General features: G+C 45.4%; 1 protein-coding gene across 10 annotated transcripts in view; it reads left to right on the forward strand.

Annotated features, from left to right (window-relative positions):
* The first annotated feature begins 809 nt into the window (after positions 1–809).
* Positions 810–22,661, forward strand: part of CAMK2G (calcium/calmodulin dependent protein kinase II gamma) — a 120,002-nt gene continuing 98,150 nt past the window's right edge. For 3 of the 10 annotated variants that reach the window (XM_069019349.1, XM_069019348.1, XM_069019347.1), the window contains exons 1-2: positions 813–1,092; positions 2,924–3,018. In XM_069019349.1, the coding sequence (XP_068875450.1) occupies positions 1,028–1,092; positions 2,924–3,018 (160 nt within the window). In that variant the 5' untranslated portion in view covers positions 813–1,027. Of the gene's footprint in view, positions 1,093–2,923; positions 3,019–22,661 lie in introns of all 10 variants that reach the window. The other 7 variants (XM_069019346.1, XM_069019345.1, XM_069019353.1 and 4 more) reach the window with 5 other exon arrangements.

Genomic DNA, 22,661 nt, shown 5'->3' on the forward strand with positions numbered 1-22,661 from the left:
CTGTTTGTCTTCTGCGTCCAAGTCCCATCACCTTAAACCACACGTGTGTGCGAATGCTGGTTCTCACTCCCTAACAGTTTCAAGACATTTCGCGTGTTACCGCTTTACCTCTGCACCAGATGGTTCATTTCCTCGGGGACTTCCACACGCGTCCCCAAGGTCGGGCACCCGACAGCACAGGGCCCAACTTTGAGGTGGATCCGCAGAAGGGCTTGAGGCCCCGCTTCCCCCGCTCGCGGGCGGCAGCGCAGTGGGCCGGGTTCCCTACGCTGGGCGCCGGGCTCTGACTGCGGTCGGGACGGGCGGCGGCGGCCGGGAGCTGCCGCCTCTCCCTCACCGCGCACGGAGCGGCCGGAGCGAGCCGGGCCGGCGGGCCGCGGCACGCAGGGGCCGGGTGGCCCGGTGTTAGCCCCGCTGACGTGCGCCCGGGGGAGGGCAGCGGCGGAGGCTCCCTCTTCCCTCCCCTCCCGCCGCACGCAGGAAGCTTATCCGGCCGCGGCTGGCCCGGCGCCCCTCGCGCGGGGAATTAAGAGAAATACCCGCGGTGCCCCCGGCCGGGGTCTGCTGCCGGCCGCCTGCGGAGCGCGTGGGGAGGGGGCGCGCCCGCCGCAGTCCGCCCGCCCTTGGCGCGGGGCGGGGGCGATCACTGCAGTGCCCGCTCCGCGCCCGCGGGCGGGGGGAGCGGCCGCGCCCCGGCTGCAGCCCCCGGCGGGCGACGGCGCTGCGGGCGCCCCGGGAGCGCCCCCGGCGGCCACACCCCGCGGCGGGCCGGGGCCGGCGGAGGGAGGGGGCCGGCGCGGGGTGTCTCCGAGCCAGTTCTCGCGGTGCTGGCCAGGCTCAGCCTCCTTCCCCTCCCCGGCGAGCGGTGACTGTGCACGGCGGAGCGGGGAGCGCCGAGCCGGGCGCCGGGGGAGCCCGCGCCGCCCCGCCGAGCCAGGAGGAAGGCCGCCGAGCAGCGCGCCCGCCCGGCCCGTCCCCGCCGCCCTGCCCCATGCCCTAGCGACGTTGAGCTTCCCGCAGCCCGAACATGGCCACCACGGCAACGTGCACCCGCTTCACCGACGAGTACCAGCTCTACGAGGAGCTTGGCAAGTACGGAGCCTGCTGTGCGCCCCGCGCCGCGCCCCGCCGCCCGCCCCGGCCCCGGGACCCACCGGCGCTGCCGGGAGCACTGTGCCGGCGACCCGGCTCTCCCGGGAGCTGGAGGAGGATTAGCTGTCGCGCTGTAATCCTGTTCTCCAGACCCCCGTCCACCCTAGCGGCACAGCCCCCGGAGGGAAAGGTGTTCCTGCCCTCCTGGGTCGCCCCGCCGCAGCGGGTGTCCCCGCAGCCTGTCTTGGGCTGCGCGCTCCTGTTGCACCCCGAGATTCCCTCTCTTCCCTCCTTTCCTTCCTCGGGACCTGGCTGCCCCGTTCTCCTCCCCGCACCGTCTCCCAGCTACACGTTGCTGTTCCCTGCAACTGTTTCTGCGCTGGGACGCGACACTGTTACAGTCACTCCGCGATGCTTCAGTCCCCACTTCTTTGTCCCTGTGAAAGGACCAGGTGCTGCTGCACCGCGCTTCTCCTCCCTCCCTGCTTCCCTCGCTTCTTCCCTCCCTCTCTCCGCACTTGTCTCCGCATTGGCAGACTTGCTGCTGCACCCTAGGACAGGGCTTTGCAGGGGAGCCCAGCTGGGCAGGAAAGCAGCGTAGAAAGGGCCAGGGTAGGATTATGGGGACGGTGCTTTCGTAGGTGCTGCTGCTCGCTCCCTCCCTTCCTGCACCAACTGCTGGGTTCTGCTGCATCTCTTCTCTCCAGCCCGGTGTCCCCGTCCCTCCCCACACTGCTGCAGCTGTGTGTCACCAAGCCCGGGCCCCGGTGTTGGTGCTCACCTTGATGCTCATTGGTTTGTATGTAGAGGTTGAGGAAGGGGATAAAAAGGCAGGACTCCGCAGTATTGGAGGGATTCAAGCTATTTTAGGCTCCCTGTAGGACTAACTGTATGTGGGGCCCTTGTGCAGCTTCTGTTCCCCATTCTCATAGTTGAAATACGTACATTTGCCCTTAGACACGGGTTTGTATTCCTGATCTGAAGGACGGCTAATTTTCTCATATTTGTCCTTTTCCCTTTTCAGATCTTTCCTGTAAAGCTAGTTGTTATTCTTTACCCACCATGTTTGGCTTTTTTTGTTTTTAAAAAATAAGGGGCTGTTTTCAAGTGCTCATTGTGTAGTCCTGTAGATTTTCAGTCTCTATCTTTTCACCTTGGTCTCTGTTGTATTCACTCTTTTTCCTCACAGAAATCCTTCTTCTCTCTCTCTCAGACCTCTTCTCCAAGAGAAATTCTCTTTGGAATAGTTATAATAATAGTTTCAGCTTGAGAAAATGTACAAAGCCTCATAGTTTTCTACTTACTTCATTAATAGGTACATGCTTATCCCCCTTTGCAGGTGGGTTGAAGGATATAAGAGAACTAGTAACTTTTTCAAAGTGTTGCAGTGATTTTGTGACTGAGCTTGCACTTGAACATGGGAGAAATGAGTCCTGGTTTTGTGCTCTGGCTGCCAGGGATGCTGTCTTTGGGAGATGGACTTACTGGCTAGTGTTCACAGCGCCTTTCTGGGCTGTTTGACTCCTGTTTATCAATCCCTTTATGTCCTGTTTCTGTGGCTGTATGGTCTCTTTCTCCCCACACTGTGCTCTTCCTACTGCGCTGTCTGTGAGGGGGCTTGAGGAGTCTTCAGGAGGCTTGAGTACCATATAGACTTAAGTTTTTTGCTGATGAGACAGCATGCATTGTTCATCAGATTCTCCTCTGTATGTCCCTCCTCTGTATGTCTTCTGCCCTGTCCTTAATCTGGTCCGTTCTTGGGACAGGAATTATTGCTATTATATTCTCATTTTCAGTTTCATAGCACCTACCCTCTTTATTTTTTTTCCAGGGGAGCCTTCTCTGTGGTCCGCAGATGTGTAAAGAAAAATTCTTCACAGGAATATGCTGCAAAAATCATCAACACCAAAAAACTATCAGCCAGAGGTTAGTGTCTCTATATACCTTTCTTCTGTATATTAATAGAAAAATACTTCACCAGAGTTGAGGCTGTAATATATTTAAGGGATCTGTAGTTTCTTGTTTCAGTCATTATTTAAGCATTTGAAAATAATTGAGTTGTGTGGCACAGAGGAGACTGAAAAAAGGTAGTGTGAGATGATAGAAAAATTCCTGTGTCTGGAAATGGATACTCTGTAAAGTGATGTTGTCTTTTTTCTTCTTGAGATCTTTCTTCTTCAAGCTGAGCTAGAGGTAGATTCATCTATGTGTGTGTGTACCAATCACTCATAATAAAGAGAAGTGTTGCAGACTTATTTTGCTGAATGTCTTTTTTACCTAGGAGATCTGTCTTACCAGAACAGGTGTGATTATTTTTTTGAAAGATAGAGGCTATATGCCTTGCTCCTTTCATGCTGTAGTTAAAGGTGGTGTGTTTGGAAACTAAAAAGTCTGCCTTCAACAGCAGAAATAGGTTGGATGGAGAAATCTTTCCAATTTAACTTCTCGACATATTAGAACAAGGGGTTTGTGCTTTCTAAGTCCTGGAGACTTACAAAACCTGAAGCTAGACTGTAGTGTTATGAAAAGAGAAAAGATCTTAACTGTTCTCCCAAGCTGTTAGTCTTCTGTTTTCCAGGGACATACATATGCACAAACGGTAGTAGACCATAGAGTATGAAGGGATTATGTATCTTCTGATGTGTAGGGAATCACTACAGGGATTAAAATTGCCTTGTGGGTGGGGTGGATGAGGACAATGAGAGAAACTGAACTGCAATGAAAGATGCTGCAACAGGGAGTGCAACAAGTTGAGATGCCAGAGGCAACTGTTTCTAAAAAAGGTGAACAAGAAAAGTTGTAAATCTTTAGAGGCCTTTCAGATTTGACAAAATTAATGTATGAAGCCCTTCACTATCTTGCTTGAGTAGAGGGCTTAATACAGGGGTTGACTGAGAAATGAAAGAAAAAAGCAGGAGGAGAAAGCAAATGATCTTAATAAATGATTTAGAAGTGAATAATGTTTTGCCTAATCCTTACAAAAAAGAAAAATAGAATATGTATTCTCCTTTTTGCCGGAATATGAATTGTGATGATAAGAGCAGAAGACGGTTTGAAGAATAGTGAAAAATTTCCATTTACTGTAGTTTGTATGAAGAAGTAGTGTCAGTGGTAGTATGCTGTCAAGCAGTGATTTTTCTTTTTTTTTTTTTTTTTTTTTTTTTCTTTTGGTTTTTCTACTTCTGGAAGCAAGCATATGTGCTAAGGTGTTTAGTATTTAGCCTGAGTGAGGTTGTGTTGGGGACCAACCAGTGGAGCCCTGGATTGTTAATGATTGTTGATCTGGGCTGCAGATCTTTTGAGAATCAGTGTCCCCTCAATGGTCACGTGACAGTGCCTGCTGATGTAGGTGGGATATCCAATCTCTTGAGTTCAAAATTAGTTCAACTTAATATGGGAGAGGTTTGAAGAGTGGCTTTGCTTTGCTGACGGCCATTAATGCCGTGTTTGCTCTGCAGACTTCCCTGTCCGTCCTGTAGTGAGGACTAAAGCTCAGGAGAGCCATTTCTCAGATGTTAATGGACACCAGGCTGCTTTGAGAAGGGAGCGGGCAATTTGATAAACTGTTCGCAAAGGATAAACTGTTATCTTACAAAGGACAGGGTATTGAAGTTAATGGGAAAAACTGCAGGCTGAATAGAGTTGAAGCAAAATTCAAAAACATATTAGCTGAAGTCCAGAACGCTCAGAAAAACTGATTGAGTCAATTTTTAAGTGTTTGGTCACTCAATGAGTTATAGAGGGAGAAATATATAGATTGTAATTGTTTTTAATAATAAGGGGATGACAGTTTAATGACCCAACAAGTAGGAAAAGTAAGTATGGGTGAATACAGGGCATGTTTTGATCTATACTTACTATTTAGATTTCATACCTTCCTATAAATAAAATACATGGAGGCTGCTAGCCTGGTTTTCAGCTACTTAACTTGAGGCAGCTGGCAATGTTATACTTAAAAACGTATTGGTTAGGTAGGGTAAGTGTGAGGAGAACCAAGAAAGGAAATGTATGTTTCTGCTAGTACAGAAGAATATCAGAAACAAGGGACTGATCAGGTTGTGTTGAAGTTTTAACTGAGGACTGAGAAATCTGTGAAAAGTGAATAGTGACTTCAACCGAATATGTAGGTTCCTCAGTTATTCCAGCTGTGTTTGCTGAGAGATCAAGGGGTAAGTACAAAAAGTACTTACAGTAAAAGACTGAGTATTTTGATAGGAAGTTAGTGAATTCACCTTGGAATAGGTCTTTAAAGCATTGAAGGAAAAAATGTGTGCTATTTAGACATTGCAGCTGTAAATCAGTGATTAGGGAGATTCAATTCAGCAACGTGAAAATGAAAGTCTCGGGAAAAGGCGTTTTAGAAAGCTGTCTCCCTGAGGAGCAGAATTATGGTGTTAATTCTGCAGCATCCTGGATATGTATTGCCTGATGTGTCCTTTCCCCAAGCTGGCACTTCTCCTTGGGGTGTCCATGTCTCTGCCCGTCAGTACCTCTGCCTGGGGCTCTCCTGTGCACCCAGCTGCACGCTGTCCATTGCGCCGGGTAACTCACCCTCTTGACCTGCCTCCCATGCTGCTGGTTTTCTTCTAGGCATGGTCACAGAGCCAGAATATTCCCTTATTTGGGGACAGCCAGCCCCTCTCCAACTTAAGCATAGCTACATTTAACATTTTTTACTATCCCTAGCAGAATTTGAACCTGTATGGACACCTGATGCAGTAACTGCTACTTCAAGAGTCAGCATCTTGCTGCTGCTGCAAAGTATGTACAGCCCATTGCTGCTTCACAGAAGTTTTGCCTGCTGTAGTGCTTTCCTTGATTCTGTTCAAGGCAATGGTAACAAAGCCTTGCTCTCCTCCTGCAGTACTTCTTGTTACCTTTGTTTTTCAAGACTCATGATGAAGAAATACTAGATAGCTTACTGGGAAGTGCTGAAAAGGAGGAAGAGGAATGCTTCAGGGTGAATTATATGCAATTAAAGGGTAAAGACTTGAAGAGGCTTGGTATTTTACAAGGCTTCTCTGTGAAAGCAAGGAGAATGGATGGGGTGCTGGTCCTAACAGCTTCAGTCTAGTAAACTTCACCCTTCATAAGATACCAAGTCAGCTGTTGAGAGGAGAGTCTCTTTTTTATATTGTCTATGATTTTTGGATGCCTGTTCTCTCTTAAGTAAGTTTTGTCAGTAAGAGCTCATCTAAATTGAAATTCATATTTTGACTTTAATGAAGTATTAGCTATTATTCATGTTGTGTTGATGCTTAACACTGCCCAGTGAAGACCATGCCAGGAAGTTTAATGTTAAATAGGGTCCAAATGCTTGTGGAAAGGGAGAGGAAACAGACTTCACCTTAGTCAGCATTCAGCTGACATATAAGAGCAGTGGTTATTACACATGGGGGAAATACAATGCTTTAGTCATCTGAAATTCCTATGGGATTGAATGCACAGACTTTTACCAGCGCTATGGGTAGAGGGAAGTAATAACTGTAATTTTTTGAAAGTTGTCTTGTGGCTTCCACCAGAATACTTTTTGAACATGAAAATTCATAGCAAGTAGTGCTACAGTGAAGTTCAAATAAAGTAAAATTACTTGCAGTGATCAAAAGATCAAGAGAGAAGCAGTAGCTTTAGTAGCAGTAGGGAAATATCCCCAATTTGACTTGCCAGCATATACTTCAAGAGAGTCTGGCTGTGGAAAGAGGTAGGCAGAGCTTTAGGATTTGATAATTTTTAGTGTGTTTTTTATACCAAATAGTATTTAGTGATCCTGCCACCATCTGTAGTATTTCTGCCCTTTTTTTTAAGTGCAGGGGGAAAAAATCTCTGTGTATTACATCTTTTGTTAAATTTAATTTGCTGTTGAAAAAATCTGTATCTTTTAACTCTTGCAAGTGACATCTCTTGATGAAAAAATTAAAAACAGCTGTCTTGTAAGTTAGTCCACTTCACTGTGTTCTCCTTATGGTGGCTTTGTTCTTGACTGTGAAATAGAGGTGGCTTCTCTCCCTGTTCTTCATCTTTCCAAATTTGTAAACCGGATAAAAATTTGCAGTCTACCCAGTTATTTTGTTGTTGTTCCTGTAGGAGATTATGTGGATTGTGGGAGGAGCAGGGAATTACTTCTGTGTATCAAACCCCAACAGGAAAAAAGCACTCTTTATACTTCCAACTCTGCTTTTTTTCCCACACCACTATTGTCCTGGCTTTTGGTTCTGTAGTGGTTGCTGCTTTGGGCTTTACAATGTGTTTTGTCGAAGGTGTCAGAAGTAGTTTCCCTGGACACTAAAACGTTGAGCTTGAATGCTGCAGAGGATGTTTAGCAGCATCAGTTCCTAACACCTTTCTTGATCTGTTCTGTACGTGTTTGTAGCTGCTGCTTGCATTACGACTCCCTGGGACTGCTCTTGCGGCTGCCAGGCTTTGAGTCCCCTGTGGGGCACCGCGCACCACTGGAATTGGCTGCATGCAGGGCACTGCACTGCAGCGGGGCCACCGGCTCTGCCAGGGCGGGCAAGCCCAACACTGGTCACAGACGGCTCAAGCACAAAGCCAGACTTGTGTAGAAATGTCCTGTGATAGGTGCCCTCTGTGTGTTCCTGTGTTTGCAGGTTGAGGACAAATGTCCTTCCTTGCAGGGAATGGCAAATCAAACCGTGTCTGCTCAGCCATACTTGCTGAGCAACCAAATCAGTCCAGTCATTTGGTGTGGGAGAGAAGCTGCCCTTCCTGCAGCATGGGCTGAGTGAAGAGCTTCCCTGCACCCCAGCTCCACCCCGTGCCTCCTCTTTGCTGCCTGCAGAAGTCTGAGAGATGCTGTGATTAGGGAGCATATATTGCAGGCCAGCTGCAGTGGGTTTGAAATGTTTTGGAAGTCTTTGCACACATGGAGGGAAGTAGGGAGCAGAGCCTGCTGCACACCCCCCAGAGGGTATGAGGCTGGGAACTGCCTGATGGAGCTACTGTAAGAGGCTGGGTGCTAAGGCATGGGGGCTGTAGGGGAGGAATCAGTGGGGTGGGCTCATGGGTAGCAAGTGGCTCAACTCTTCACTCTGCACCACAGCACACAAGTGCAGCAGGGGCTGGTGGTGAGGTGGCTCAGCTGATATCAGAAACAGCAGCCCTCTACCTCCCATCAGCAGCCTGCCTCCCCCTCTTCTTCCTACCTGCCTCTGCTTGCAGTCCCCTGCATAGGGGAAGAGGGGTTCAAATAGTGTATATATATACCACTAGGGGAAATTTCATCGGAAGAGGTGTTTGGAGAAGAGGAGGGCTTGTGCAAAAGAAGAGACCCTGACCTCAGAGGAGAGGTTGGAGCTGGAAACTTAGTGGGGAGCTGCTGACGGTCGGCCTGGCTTTTTGCGTGCCCCAACATATCAGTACAGGCAGGAAAATGCCCTGGAGTGAGAGCCAGCAGAGATTGTTGGGGTGGCGAGTGGTGGATGCCTTGCTTTACTGTGGCTCACTATGGCCAGAAGCTGGCTTCCTCCCACTGTGGATGTTAGTGATGGTTGGGGTTACCCCAGGTTGCCTCTCAGTTTACGCTGTATATTTTATAAAGGAGCTGGAACAGAGCAGACAGGATTTCAGCTTGTGTCTGTCTTCTCAGTGGTCACATTGAGTATTAAATTTCCGGCATTAACAATGGGGGGGGGGGGGGGGAAGTGGGCACACAGATTGGGCAGGAGTTCCTACTGGCTCTGCATGAGGTTAGAGAAAGGAGCTTGGTGAGAGAGTCGGGTTTCTTGTTTTCCCAATATAAACTGGATTTGTGTATGGCAGAAATGTGATTAGACTAACTCGTGCACGTGTCCAGAAGCCCTTGGCTCTAGAGCATTTACTCTGATCAGGCAGCCATGGCTGAAATATTTGTAGGTGCACTTACAGTGAAGAGTAGGATGTTGAGCACCCTGTAGATATTTGGGGCAAGGAGAGCTACTTTGATTTCTTGTAGGAAGGATCCAGTGAAAAAATACTTGCTTTTTTTTGTTGGTTTTGGGGTGTAGCATGGAGATTTCACTATCTCCAAATTTAATCCTTCTCTAGACAGTAGCAAAATCATCAGTAGCAGAGGAGAATTCATCTGTAGATCATAAAGAAATTTTTAAAGAGTGCCCTCCTCCCCAACAATGGTTTAGCACCACTGTTTCACTGTTTTAAGAGAGGACTATGACAGTATTTTTGTTCCTTTCAATTCCCTGGAAGTATTCTAGTTGTTCTGGCCCTCCAAATTGGGTGAAAACAGTTTTTAAAAGCGAAGCATGCTAACGCAAATATTTCTCTCCACTGTGCTGTCTGTGAGCACAACCCTGACAATGAAGGCATTACCCACACTTTTAATTAACTCTGACCTGTCACCTGTTTTGGTATTTCCAAAATACCAGTTTCCTATGGTCTTGAAATCTCCTGATTTTTACCAACATAACAGACTTAAAAAAAAAAACCAAACCACGTTCATTTGCCAGTGTTTGACTATAGTGACTATAGAGTGAGCTATTGCTGTTGGCTTGGTTGGGTGAAGAGGGCAGTATTGCCTGGCATTAGGGTCACCCGCACAGGAAAGAAGCCTTGAATGCTGTAAAAAAAGAAATGTGGAGTATCTCACATCATTGTGTGTTTGCCTGCAACAGAAGTGATGTTGGTGCTCAGAGTAGTCATCTTTGGCAAAACAGAGGTGCACTGGTTTCTGATAGGCAAATGAATCCTTAAAATTTTGAGGTGCTCACTAGATGTTTTGGGGTTTTTTTTTAGTGTATGGAGGGAATGTAACCCTATAACTTAAACTACCGTACTTGCTGCTGATGCTTATGACAATAAACTTAATGCTTCAAAAATTGGGGCCCTATGAATGAGGCTGACATCATGTTCCTTTTTATACTTTATTAAATTTACTGTCTATTTAAATATCACTTTATACTTTGGTAACATCTCCCCAAACATTTTGGTATTGCTGCCTGCATGATTTTTGGGGAAGAGTTGCAGAATACCTCTGAAGAAATGGGCTGGCAGTATCATAGAAGTAAGCTTTCTGAACGGTGCAGGGTAGCCAAAAATAAGTGGGGCATGAATTTAACTTTCTGGTGAAACTGAGTCTGTAGTTGTTAGATTTTGATTCCTCGTAGCTTTTTTCACCTTTTACTCTTCATCTGCCTTTCTTTCTGTTTTAATTTTGAGTTTGTTTTGAATATTCATTTGTTTCTCATGGCTCAGTTACTTTAACCCGTAATTACATTAAACTATAATGCTTTGATTGAAAATAGTCCTTTAGTAATGCTGCTTTATGCTCCTCCTTTCCTCCCAGAGAATATTACACAGTTCCTATTGTTCCCACAACTTAGATGAGCAGACTGGGAAGTGTGGTTGTTGGTGCAAGCGGCTGATTACTGATGACTGAGACTGAGAGATGTGAGAGAGCTGGTTAATGTTGTATCTTGCCTTTTTATGATGGAGTCAGGAGAGGAGGAGATAGCCATGGCTTTACTCCTGGTGTCAGGATCTGTCTCGCTCTGCTCCTGGCAGAGTCAGAGGGAGAATTCCCCGTCTCTGAGATGTGAGTTGAGTAAATGCGATGACCTTTCAGAGGATGTGTGTGTGCATATAACTTTCGTGTTATGTTCCTGGGAGCATGAGTTACAGATCTCTCTGGTGACCCCGTGTCCTGCTGCTCCCATCCAAAGTTCCCATCCTGAGTTAGCTGTTGTCCAACCATCCACAGCCATGAGCTCTTGTCTCACCTGTGGCTGGAGTGTGCTTATCTGTGACACTGGGACAAGTCCAGCTTAGTGTGGTGCTTCACAGAAGGTTGCTAGCTCATCATTTCTCTTTTCTAGAAGCCACGGGTGATTTCACTGTTAAACACAAGAGCCTTTTCTTTCTGAGGCAGCAAAGGTAGCATCTCTCTTTGCAGTGCTGTTGTTCATGCAATTCTGTCAGAGTCCCAAAAATTGAGCTGAGAATTGTCTCAGAGTAAAGAGTAGGCATTGTGGGACTGAGTTAATTTTAAAGAAAAACAAACCCCATGTAAACTTATCTCTCAGCTTGTGAAGATGAGCCTGGGAGTGGGCATAGCTCTTTGTAGGCCTACGAGCCAAAGGCTAAATGGCAGATCAGGCAGGGAGTGGCAGCCTGCCTGCTGTGGCAGAGCTGCTGGGTTATCTCTGGGGGCTGTTGCCATGATGACAGTGGCAAACAGGGACTGAAAAATTTACCAGATGCATGTGAGCCAAAGGATTAAACTTTCTCATAGGAGAGAAGGGAGGGAGGAGGGTGGGTGATGATGTATTAACGAAGGACAGTATCCTAGTGAGAAATACCAGGCTCACTCTCCTATAGCCACTGGGATGGCAGGGGGGAAGGCAGACTGGCATTCCTCCTCCAAGTCTAAACTCTGGGCAACACTGCTCTGACCAATTTCCTCTTTGAAGAGGAGGTGAATGTACCCTGCTTTCACTGCATAAATCATCAGGATTTGCATTGCTTTGGCAGGTGAAATGTAAGAAGTGGGAAAAGACGGTCTCTCCTTTTTGGTCTTTTTTTTTTTTCTATTCCCTCTATCTACAGGTAACTCTAGTTCTTTACTTTGTGCTTAGAGATTTTCTGCACGAGAGTTAACACAAATCAAGTTTCAGCATTGCCTGCAGGTTGCAGACTATCAAACATGATTCTAACCAGCCTGCACTACTGTCATCGACAGCACAAGACTGTAGTCATTGAAAATGCCTGATGCAAAACCATGTCAGCACTACTAGAGCTAGTAGTGGTCTTGACCCTGCATTGTGCTTTTGTTCCCTTCCCAGAGCTGAGGCAGTGTCCCTGCATATCAGAGTTGATAGCGTGGTGGGCAGGCAGTACACGAGAGAGGCTAAGCTTGGCAGTTTTCCCTCCACTGGAGTCTGAGGAAGTTCTATTACTACCCTGTGCTGCAGCCTCCTTTGTGGAGGCTGACCATGATAAGGGCTGGTCCTAGGAGAATTAATGATTTGCAGCTGGCTGGGGAGCAAGAAGCTGGTGAGGGGGTTTCTGCACTCAATGCCAAAGATCTCAGTGCTCCATAGCAAAAGTGGTATTGCTTGGTTGTTTGCAGTGCTGCAAATTAGCACAAATTTTCACAAAAAAACTTCTTGCTGGCAGCTTCAGGAAAGATGTGCCTGGTTGTGCCTGGGAAACCTCTGAACAGCAATATACGAGCATAAAATGTTTGTCTGAAGGCTTAGTAGGATAGAATTGTGGTAATAAAAACTAGTTTCATTCTAGAAGGGCTTCTTCAACTTAAAACATTTATTTATAAAATGAGACATTAATATCTATGGAAATTAATGATATAGGTCTTTCCCACTAGCCCAAATCCCAGTGGACTTTTAAAGCTCTTGTGAATACAGGCCATAAGTGAGAACAAGGATTTTAAGCCTCCAAAGCCAGTTTCCTTTCCTTCACTTCCACTCCTGTTCTAGGCACCTGAGTTAGCTGGTGTAGGCTGCATCTTGTCTCGTGGAGTAACTCAGTGTTTGGATGTGCTTTATCTTATGCAGTTACTGTGTCATCTCTGATAAATCAGTTGGTGTAGACTGTGGTAAGTGATAGCTGTGAAGACAGAGATGTCGTTTCTTGATAGTGAAGACAACTCTTTTTTGAAAAGAGGTTTTCTCAATCCCAGGGGAGCAGTGAGGAAAGGAGAAGCAGTCTGACATAGCCTGACGTGTGAGGTGAAAAAAGGAGACAGAAGAGCTAAATCCTTAAACTTCAGTGTACTTGCTCTGTTCCTAGTTCTTTTACAGGGACCTCTCTTTCATAAGGGGTCTCCTTGTCTATGTAGCAGAATACAGCCAGTGCTTAAAGTTTCCTGCAGCTCTGGAGGTGGGTGAGATGTGTGTGTTTATCCAGCTCTGTTTGCTGCTAGATACCTGATGTCATACACCTGACTTGAAATGTGACTTCATAGGGGACAGTCCAGTGCCTTCTCTGGGATGCACTTTCTAGATGCACATTTCAAATTACATGGGTACTCTGGAAGCTTTTTCAGGGAAAACAGCTTGTTAAAACCCATCCTATATTGGTCTCCAGTGCCTGCCAAATAAACTTAGTGTTTCTGCTGTATTAGAGTAGCTGCCCTTCTGAAAATGTCCATGTGTATCTTGGGGTTTTGTTTGTTGGTTTTGGTTTGTTTTGCTGGTTTTTTTTTTTTGTTTTTGTGGGTATTTTTTGTTGGGGGTTTTTTTGCTTGTTTTTGGGGGGGGTTGTTGTTGTTTTGTTGTTGTTTTGTTGTTGTTTTGTTTTTTAACATTTTTATTTATTTCCTCATATTCCTTTATATCAAAACATAAAACATTTCACAGGTAATGGGCCAAGAAATAGCCCATTGGCTGGAGGAAAACATAGATGTAGAAGGAGGAACTTGGTTTTACTGGCCTCTGTAACCCACAGGGACTTGCTGGAACATTTTCCTTGGAGGCTGCTAGAGAGTATAGCCTGGTGATGCCAAGCAGGACTTTTCTGTTGTTTGCCAAAAGAATTGGTGTACTGTTAAGTTTAATTTTGCCTGCCTCAGGGCCAGTCCATGTAAGCTTTGGGTATCAAATGTCCTCTGTTGAGATTGTGTCAGAGAGATTAGTAGCGTTGAAGTTGCACAGCTTTATTTTATAACTGGTGCCTGTGCAGAGACAAAGCTTGATTGTGATGATGTGTTTCTTCAGTGCAAGTTAAAGTAGTGATTCATAGCTCTTGTGTTACTTTAAATATTCCTGATTTTTGGACTGCTCATTGAAAAGTGGCTTTCAGCTCTGCCCATTTTTGTTTGACTCGTGTGTCATCTGGCCTAGAATCTGCCAGCTCTGCAGATTAGAATGTTGTGTCTGCTGCTTGTTATGAAGTTGCCTGGATTAAAATTTTCAGTGCAGAGCAATGATCCACAGCCTTCTCTGTCTGTCTGAATTGCTCTTGCACTTAATAAGGATGATGTAGAGGAGTGAAGTGTTGGTCAGCTTGTCCTTTGTGTGGAAGCACTTCTACAGCAGTAGACTGGGAGTCGAGCTCTCATAACACATTTGTCTTCTCCAGACAGCCAAGTTCAGCATCAGAGATATAAAAAAAGAGGCACAAGGCAGTTGGCTTTTTTGATAATCATTATCAAATATTGCTGACAAGTTCAGGTGACTCTAGTTGCTGCTAGCAGTTTATGTTGCTGCAGACCTAGTTACAGTTTTAAGGAAGCACATTATGTCTTGTTAACTCTTCGTGGCTCTGTATATTTAGTTTCTTCAGTAGTCCTGAAGGTGAGCTTAAAAATCTTTCCCTTCCACCACCTCACGAATAGTCAAGAAGTTTCTTATCTTCCTGATGAATTATAAAATTTTAATTGCTGAAGTTTTTTTCTCATTTGAAAACACAGCCAAAATTTCTTCCCCATCTTGGCAACACAACTTGGGTCTCATGGTTGCAGTTACTTTATCTAAAGGGGTGGTGGGGGTTGACTCGGGAACAAGACAACATGCAGCTCGACTGAGCCAGAGGAACTTAAATTCTTCCTTCTGCATCTTTGAATTCCTGGATCCTGCATTGCAGTGACTTGACACTGCTGAGATCTGCCTCCCTGTCACACTGTTACCTTGTCTGCTAACCAGCTGTAGTCTGATACTTACTTAGCTGGTTCATCCAAAACCACGGACACCTGATGTGATCAGCTGATGGGGAGAAGAAGGGAACTCATGTCCAGAAATAAGCTCACTTGGTGTGGTTTCTCTTTGTTAGGCAGTGTTCTTCAGGACCCTCTGGAGCTAGTGGGGTTAAGACAGAGCTGCTGGAGTTCTTGCACAGGAACAGTCACTATGTATGCAGCAGAGAAGGTGCTGATATGGCTGTGTTGCCTTTGGAGCAGCTCTGTGTCCTACTGTCTCACTTACTGCATGTCCACTTTAAGAGAGTTCATCTGCAATGCAGCTGTTAGCAGGGAAGTTCTGTAAATCAAGAGGGAGTGAGTGCAAGTGAGCCCAGTGTCTGCAGTTGTGGCTGGGTCCTCCCCAGGGCACAGGGAAACTTGTTCAGAAAGACTTTTTGCAGGAGGAGAAAGGGATGGCAACGCACTGCTGATGGTAGGAGCCCCTCCCTTCTGTGCCTGTGTATGCATCAGCTGCTCAGGAGCTGGAAAACATGGAAAAGCACAGTGGGCAGCAGTCCTGGAACTGGAAAATCTTGTCATGCTTTTCCCCTCCTCACTCTGCCACAGAGTCTAACCAGGTGTTTGCTTAGGGCCAATCCTGTCAGGATGACTTTATAGCACACTCCCTTCTTACACAGGATGTCCTGTTGGAATTTGGAGCTTGTTGTGAGCTTCTGCATGTCACTCAGAAGTGCAGAGAGGCCCCATGGGTTGCAAGTTTACTACTGTGTTGTCCTTTGTTGCATGGGCTGTCAGAGGGACCACGTGCTGGTGCAAGAGGATGATGCCAGTGACCCGTGGAGATGCTGTGATGCCAGGGAGAGAGCCCACAAGTGGAGTCAGTTGGACTGCCCTGGCTGTTCAGGTGTTGCACCCGGCAGACTGGGGACTGCTGCTGAGTGAATTGCTATGAGGAGGAGGAGAAGAGCCACATGTGCAGTAGGCCTGCTTACAAGTGGGGTAGATGAGCCATCTGAGGGAACTCTGTGAGGATTGCAGCCCCTCCAATGCATGTCAGGGAGGCTGGCTGGGGAGCTTGTGGCTTTAAGCATGTGGCTGAGGAGTGGATGGCCTGTTGTTCTGCTCTTCCCCTGCCTCTCCTCTGCTTCTCCAGCAAGCAGAAGCTCCTTGAAAGCCTGCCTGGCTATCAGCCATGACCAGGAGCACTTGTGCGATTGCTTCCTGGTTCCCCATCCACAAGTTTCTGAGGATATTCTGGTGAAGAAATTCCTCTGTAGCTCCCAGGGACCCATGGGGATACCTGGGGCCCCTTGGGCCATTGCCGGAGAGAGCCCCATAATGCTTTTCATTCTGGTGCTTAACAGGCAAGGCTTTCTCTTTCACTGTATTTAAAAGTATTCTGGGCAGACTCGGTTCCAAATTTCTACTTCAATGTCTTTATTTCCACTTGGGAAAGCATTTCCAATTGACAGTCATTGGTGATGCAGAAAAAATTGATGTATGATTCACCACCCACTTTTCCTCCTCTGTTTCCTCTCTGCCTCTCCTGTTTTCTGGGCATTCGTTTTCCCTCTTGTAATAACCAAATTGTGCTAACTGTGTGTAAGCAATGTTCCCTCCCCTTTCACTGGGAGACTGTCTGACTTGTTGTAATAAGTTATTTTTAGGGTTTGCTTCCTGGGATATTCTACCCGTGGCCAGTTATGGTGATGAAAATGTCACTGAGATGCAGGAAGGACTCCCAATTCATTGATAGCATGCCTGATCTTACTCTTGTAAGGGTGCCTGTGGAGGACATGAGTTCCTTACAACTACACTGCTGGTGCTCAGGGACACAGCCCCAGTGACTGTGCAGCGTAACTCCCTGTGAAAAGCATACTGGGCTTCTGAATTAGCCCAGGGGGAAAAAAGAAAATAAGAAAAAAGAAGTAAAGCCTTTCTTTGGTTGCAGTGGAGTTTGTTTCTGCCCTCTTTCTTTTTTTTGTATATAGGGATGTCAGTGCTGCAGAGCTGTGTGTCAGTGTACAGGGCAGTTCCTCAGGCAATTTGCTCCTTGTACTGGATGTATTATGTTGCACTGGGTTGCTGCCAAATGGCCTGCCTAGGCTAGAGGAGAAGGTGTGTGTGCCTATTCTTTTGAAACACCTCTCCCACCCCAGGTCTGTGGCTTGCAACACCCAAAAAAGTTGATCCTTGTGGCAGCTATAACTAACAAAACATGAATGTAATACAGGCAAATTACAGAGCCCAGCTGACCAAGGCCATGGGCTGACAAAATACAGTCTCTGGTGTCAGTGTTGGCTTAAGGAGCACCTGGGTCTTTCTCTGAAGATATCTGTTCCCTCTGTGTTGCAGCACATCTCTTTTCCATTTCGGTCTCATACCTTGGATCAGGAAAACAAGTTCAGAAGAACCGCTCAGTAAGAAATTATTGAAGTAGTGGGGATGGCAGATACTTGTTTTCCAGGTAGATTGGACATCTATTTAGATCTTCATATTTCTTGGAGCAGCTGTAGAAGGGGTTGCTTTAGTGGAGCTCTGGAAACCAGGATCTTGTGCAGCTGGGTCTGAGAAAAGTGTGTGTGGAGTGTTAGGTTAGTGATGAGATGTGGAAATAGGTTTTGTGTGCCTGTATGGTACTCCTGGAAGAGGGCTTAGGAAGCAGAGCCCCTTGAATGGCTTTGGATCAAGGTAACGGAGAAGTTTAACTTGGTTTTCAGGCCTGATGCTGTTGGGATTGGGAAGCTGGTGTGGCTGCAGTGCAGAGATGGTAGCAGCAGTCTCGACTGGGTGGGTGCTATGCCTGTGCAACACAGAGCCTTGAGAGCTGCCTGCAGGAGAACCCAGTTACAGAAACTCTGGGGGAGACTCCTCCCTGATTAGATAGCATCTTCAAAGTTATCAGTGCTTAGAAACTCCTCTTATGCTTTTGCATACAAACAGTTTCTTTCTATGTGTGTAACATACATGCATAAGCCTGTGCATATTTTTAAGTAATCCTCACACTTTAAGTTGTTTTGGTGAGTGGTAACTTTTATTACATCTTCTTGCTGTCTTGCTTCCATACAATACCTAGAAGTGCCTGAGCACTTCATATGCACTGGATGAAGTTCTCAGGCTCTTCAGGAGCCAGAGGCAACCACGCTGTCTCTGTCCCTGCTGCCTTGTGTTCCTAACTGCCACATGGATTTACTGATACATGGTGCGCTTTGCTCTTTGGTACGGAAGTATTTTGGTGGCTCTGCCTACAGGTGGTATCTGGTGTGGCACATGTGTGCGTTTTAAGTCTTCTCATTGAAATGTCTGGGTAGCTGCTCTGTATTTACAGCTTGCTCTGCTTAATTTAAAGTTCTCCTAGCATCACTAGGGGAACTTAGCCTTAAAATAGATGGTTTGACCTTTTTTTTTTTAATTATTCTAATCCCCTGAGGCTTGATGTTCCTTCTTGTCAGAAGAGCGTATTTTAACAGAGGTATTATCTCTTTTGGAGAGAAGTCATTCAGCACTGGGATGCAGTGCCATTCATCTGTGCCTTTAAGAAGATTTTCTATTGAGTTTACTTCTCTCATTCATGTCTCTCAAATATCAAATCAAGGCAGCATTTCCAGCATCCTTTCTTCTCCCAACTGGCTGGAACAGCTAAAAAAGAAGCAATAGATATAGACTTGGTGTTGCATGGACATGGGCCCCACAGCGTGTGTCATGCAGTGAAGGATGGCATTATGCAGTGAAGAATGATGTTCTGCTGAATACCAGTATTAAGAGCATGCAGAAATTCTGAGGTTTTGTTTCCCTCCTGAGCTTCTCTTATTTTCATTCAAGCATAAATTTCCTTGGTTCATTAAAAAAAATCCAGCTGTTTGGTGACCAGTGGCTGCATTATCATGCAGCATTTTATTCAAAAGCCATGTTGTACAGATGTGTATTGGAAAGCCGGGGCTGGATGCAGTCGGTCTGCAGGCTTGGACAGCCCTGACAGTGATGGCTGAATTGGAGAGCATTGGGTTTGAGAAGGAGCCTGTGTAGCCCCTCATGCACAGGGAGAGCCATATGGTTTCTGTTCATACGTTGCTAAAGGCAATCAATGCCAGGAACTTCCTCTTCCAAGTAGGGTTTGTCACAGGGTTTTGTTAATGTGCTTTCACCTATGGGTGTTCAGTCTTGTTTTCCGAGAGCTTGGTTCTCTTTGCCCCCAATGCTTTGTCCTTCCAAAATTTGTATTCCCCTACCTGAGACAATGTCATCATTCCACTGCAGTGTGCTCCTCTGCACCACCTGGAAAGTGTTCCTGCAGGTTTTTTTTAAGAATGTACCCTCAGTCTTACTTTGTTGTTCTCCCTGTCAATCGTGTAATGCATCAACAGGTTTCATTAGGCATCCTTTAGCCTCCCAGTACTACTAGTGGGCAGGGAAGTATTAGCCCTGTTTTACACTTGGAAATACTGAGAAAGATGCAAATTTTCAAGTGCTTTCCAGAGCACTTGGCAATGAGCCATGATGAGTTAGGAAAAGAGTCCAAGTCATAGTCTTTGCTGTAACAGTGATAAGAAGAGTGTAGGTAGAAAAAAAACTGTGGGCATTTGGCAAAAAAATAACGTGGTCTAAAGCATGTAGTATTACAAGGAGTTGTGGTCTGGTTTGCTGGTTGTAGGAGTAATATTTTGATGTGTTTTCCATACTACTTTTCACTCTGATTTGCTTACTGTTTATGTAATACAGCTCCAAAATATGTTATATTTGGTATGCCTTTGGACTCTACCTTTCTGTGATTTTTCCAGGTGATGAGGATTGAAAACTCAATCAGAGGTAACTGCTGTTGGTACAGAAGGCTCTTAGATGACAATAAACACACAGTGGCTTTATGTGTGTGTGTTGGAAAACTAATCAGAAAAATTAAAGGAGGTCACTTAGATGTAAAATTATTTCCTTGTATTAGTCATAACTTCAGGAACAGGCAGAGTAACATTTCCAATAGTTTATTTTCTGATGTGTGTAAAAGTACGGTGGCAAAAAAGAAAACTTAAATCTGTAAGATAAGCAACTGTACTTAAGAATTTAAAAACCCCAATTTTATGACAAGAATTTCGGTAAACTCTAAAATTGTCTGCATTTTGGGATCTAAGTAATTGATTCAGTTGTGACAATTTAGATTATGGGATGCTGTCAGGAAAGTGTTCCTGCCCTGCTCTTGCTGTGTCTTTTTGGCTAACTAATCTGTCTGTTAGTGCAAAGGTTTCTACGTACCCTCCTGGAGAGTTTGGAAACATCCATATTAATGCACGGTTAAGGCATTTGAAGTCTTTCCACAGGAAACAGCTGTAGGTGCACAAGGTATACTGCTGCAAGCCCTCTTGACCATATGATAATGTCAAACTAATATGCAGTCTTCAAGAGCAGAACATCCTTTGACATGCAGGGAGGAATAAAATCTTGTGTGTGTTTAAGAAGATTACTGTTAGCTCATCAGAAGGAATAATGAGAAGTTATGGGACAGAGCTGAAGACCTGTCATTAACTGAAAGCTGGTCCAGGGGAAGGAATAAAAAACTTGAGGAAATGACCAGACAGCTATTCTACACTTAATGATGTGTATTCTGGGGATACTGCTTACTTTTCAAATAGTGTGATTCAAGTTTTGTTTAGAGGACAGCCAGAAACCATGCTGTGGCAATGCTGAAAGGAACAACCCCATAAGAGGGAGAGTGGAGGGAAAAGGAAAATACTAGGGAGAGGTGGAATGTGATAAAGGTTAATTAAAGTGTACTGTGAAAACTAGTTAGATGCTCTGGTCTGCCCTTTTTGTAACAAAAAACAAATGTGGTTATGCAACGAATTGAAAATTTATCATTTCAATAATTCATTTCAAACTTGTTGCCTTTAGACAAATATTGTAGATTAGAAAAAAAGGATGAAAAGCTTGTGTGTAATTAAAGTCAGCATATTTGAAGAGGAATGCTTTTTAAAAAGTAAAGGGCTTACAGACTTGTTTCTTCAGGTTTTTTTTGTGTTTTGCATTGTGAGATTAATCTCTTCTTTTCTTTGTACAGTGTGATTGGGATCATCCTGAAACACAGATCCGTATCTTTTTTTTTTTTTTAATTGACAGTTGTTTTCTTCATAACTTCAGAGAAGAATACAGGCTTCCCTTCGGAGAGGAAGGTGCTCTCCTAGCACCAGAGCAGGAGAGTCAAAGATGGAGGAAGGGGTGGATATTCGATTCCAGGATTGGGAATGATTCATCCTGTGTCTTGATACAAAAAAACCCCAAACAAACAAGAAAGAAAAACCACAAAAAACAAACAAAACAACAACAGCAACAAAAAGCAGCCAAGGACATCCAGACACTATCTTTTTGCAGTCTGTCTTTTCTGCCATCTGTCTGTCCTAATGCTCCAGCATGTTGCAAGTTAAATTGTGGCTATTCTACCTGAATTAGCAGGTTTCAGACACCATTGGTTACAGAATGCGAGACAAAATGAATTAGTGGTCTGGCAATGACTGTATATTAAATTTAGGAGCTGACAGTATTACCTATCATGACTTGACTTTCTCCACTTTTGGAAACTGTCTTTTTGCACTTGAGCTTTGTTTTAATCTTTAGCAGGTATGAATAGTGTGTAGTGCTGCTGAGGACTAATGCTCATGCACGGACCTATGCTAGCACTATTGCACATAATGTTTTGGCCTCCAGGTTGCAAAGATTTTTCTGCTAGTTTATTAGGGGGGTTTTTTGATGGGGGACAGAGGAGGAGATAGCAAAAGGAAAGCCTGAAGAAAATGTAGCATTCCATGATGCTGTTTTTAGAAATTCTGTGTGGTGCAGATTTACATAAAAGACACTTAAGAAGCATTTCCCTACCACCCCCAGTTTCTTAACCTCCTATGAATAAAAGAATGTTAATATTGTGAAGGAGGATGTGAAGCACTATTCTTCCAGGCTCAGTCCTTTGAACAGCCTGGATGTGGTGCATGGTTGGAATTAACTTTTTACACTGAAGCTATAAACATTGTTCTGCTTCTCTCTGTAGATGATATGGTGGTCACCTCCAAACAAACAGGGTGTCTATTCATGACTAGAAATTCACATTGATTTAAGCAACATTTGAATTGAAATCATGAAGAGTATGATGTCAAGCCTTCTCCATGGAAAATGATATTACAAGTTGCTAGCTTTTTCAATGCACAAGTTGTAGTGGTGTCAGCTATATTACTAACTGAAAGCCCTGGTGACTCTGCAGGTTTTGTGAAGCACTGAAACACCACAACAAATACAGAAGGTACTTCTCTGACTCTTGAGTGGATTTTAATTTTTATGGAATCACAGAGTCATAGAATGGCCTAGGTTGGAAGGGACCTTAAAGATCATCTAGTTCTAACCCCCCTGCCATGGACAGGGACATCTTTCAGAAGTCCAAGTTGCTCAGAGCCCCATCCAACCTGACCTTTAACACTTCCAGGGATGGGGCAGGCACAGCTTCTCTGGGCAACCTGTGCCAGTGCCTCACCACCCTTACAGGGAAGAATTTCTTCTTAATATCTAATGTAAACCTCTTCCAGTCTGAAGACATTCCCCCTTGTCCTGTCACTACACATTGTTGTAAATAGTCCCTCTCCATCTTTCTTGTGGGCTCCCTTCAGGTACTGGAAGGCTGCAATTAGGTCACCCTGCAGCCTTCTCTTGTCCAGGCAGAGCAATCTCAGTTCTCTCAGCCTTTACTCATAGGAGAAGTGGATTAGATCCCTCTAATCAACTTGGTGGCCCTCCTATGGACTCACTCCAACAAATCGATGTGCTTCCTGTGCTGGGAACTCCAGAGCTGAAGGCAGCACTCCATGTGCACATTGTTGGCTCAGGTCCAGTGTCTCATCCACCAGCACCCCCAAGTTCTCAGTAGGGCTGCTCTGGATCTGTTCGTGCCCCAGCCTGGATTGATACCTGGGGTTGCCCCAGCCAGGTGCAG

The sequence above is a fragment of the Aphelocoma coerulescens genome, chromosome 6 (assembly GCF_041296385.1).
Source record: "Aphelocoma coerulescens isolate FSJ_1873_10779 chromosome 6, UR_Acoe_1.0, whole genome shotgun sequence".
Lineage (NCBI taxonomy): Eukaryota > Metazoa > Chordata > Aves > Passeriformes > Corvidae > Aphelocoma > Aphelocoma coerulescens.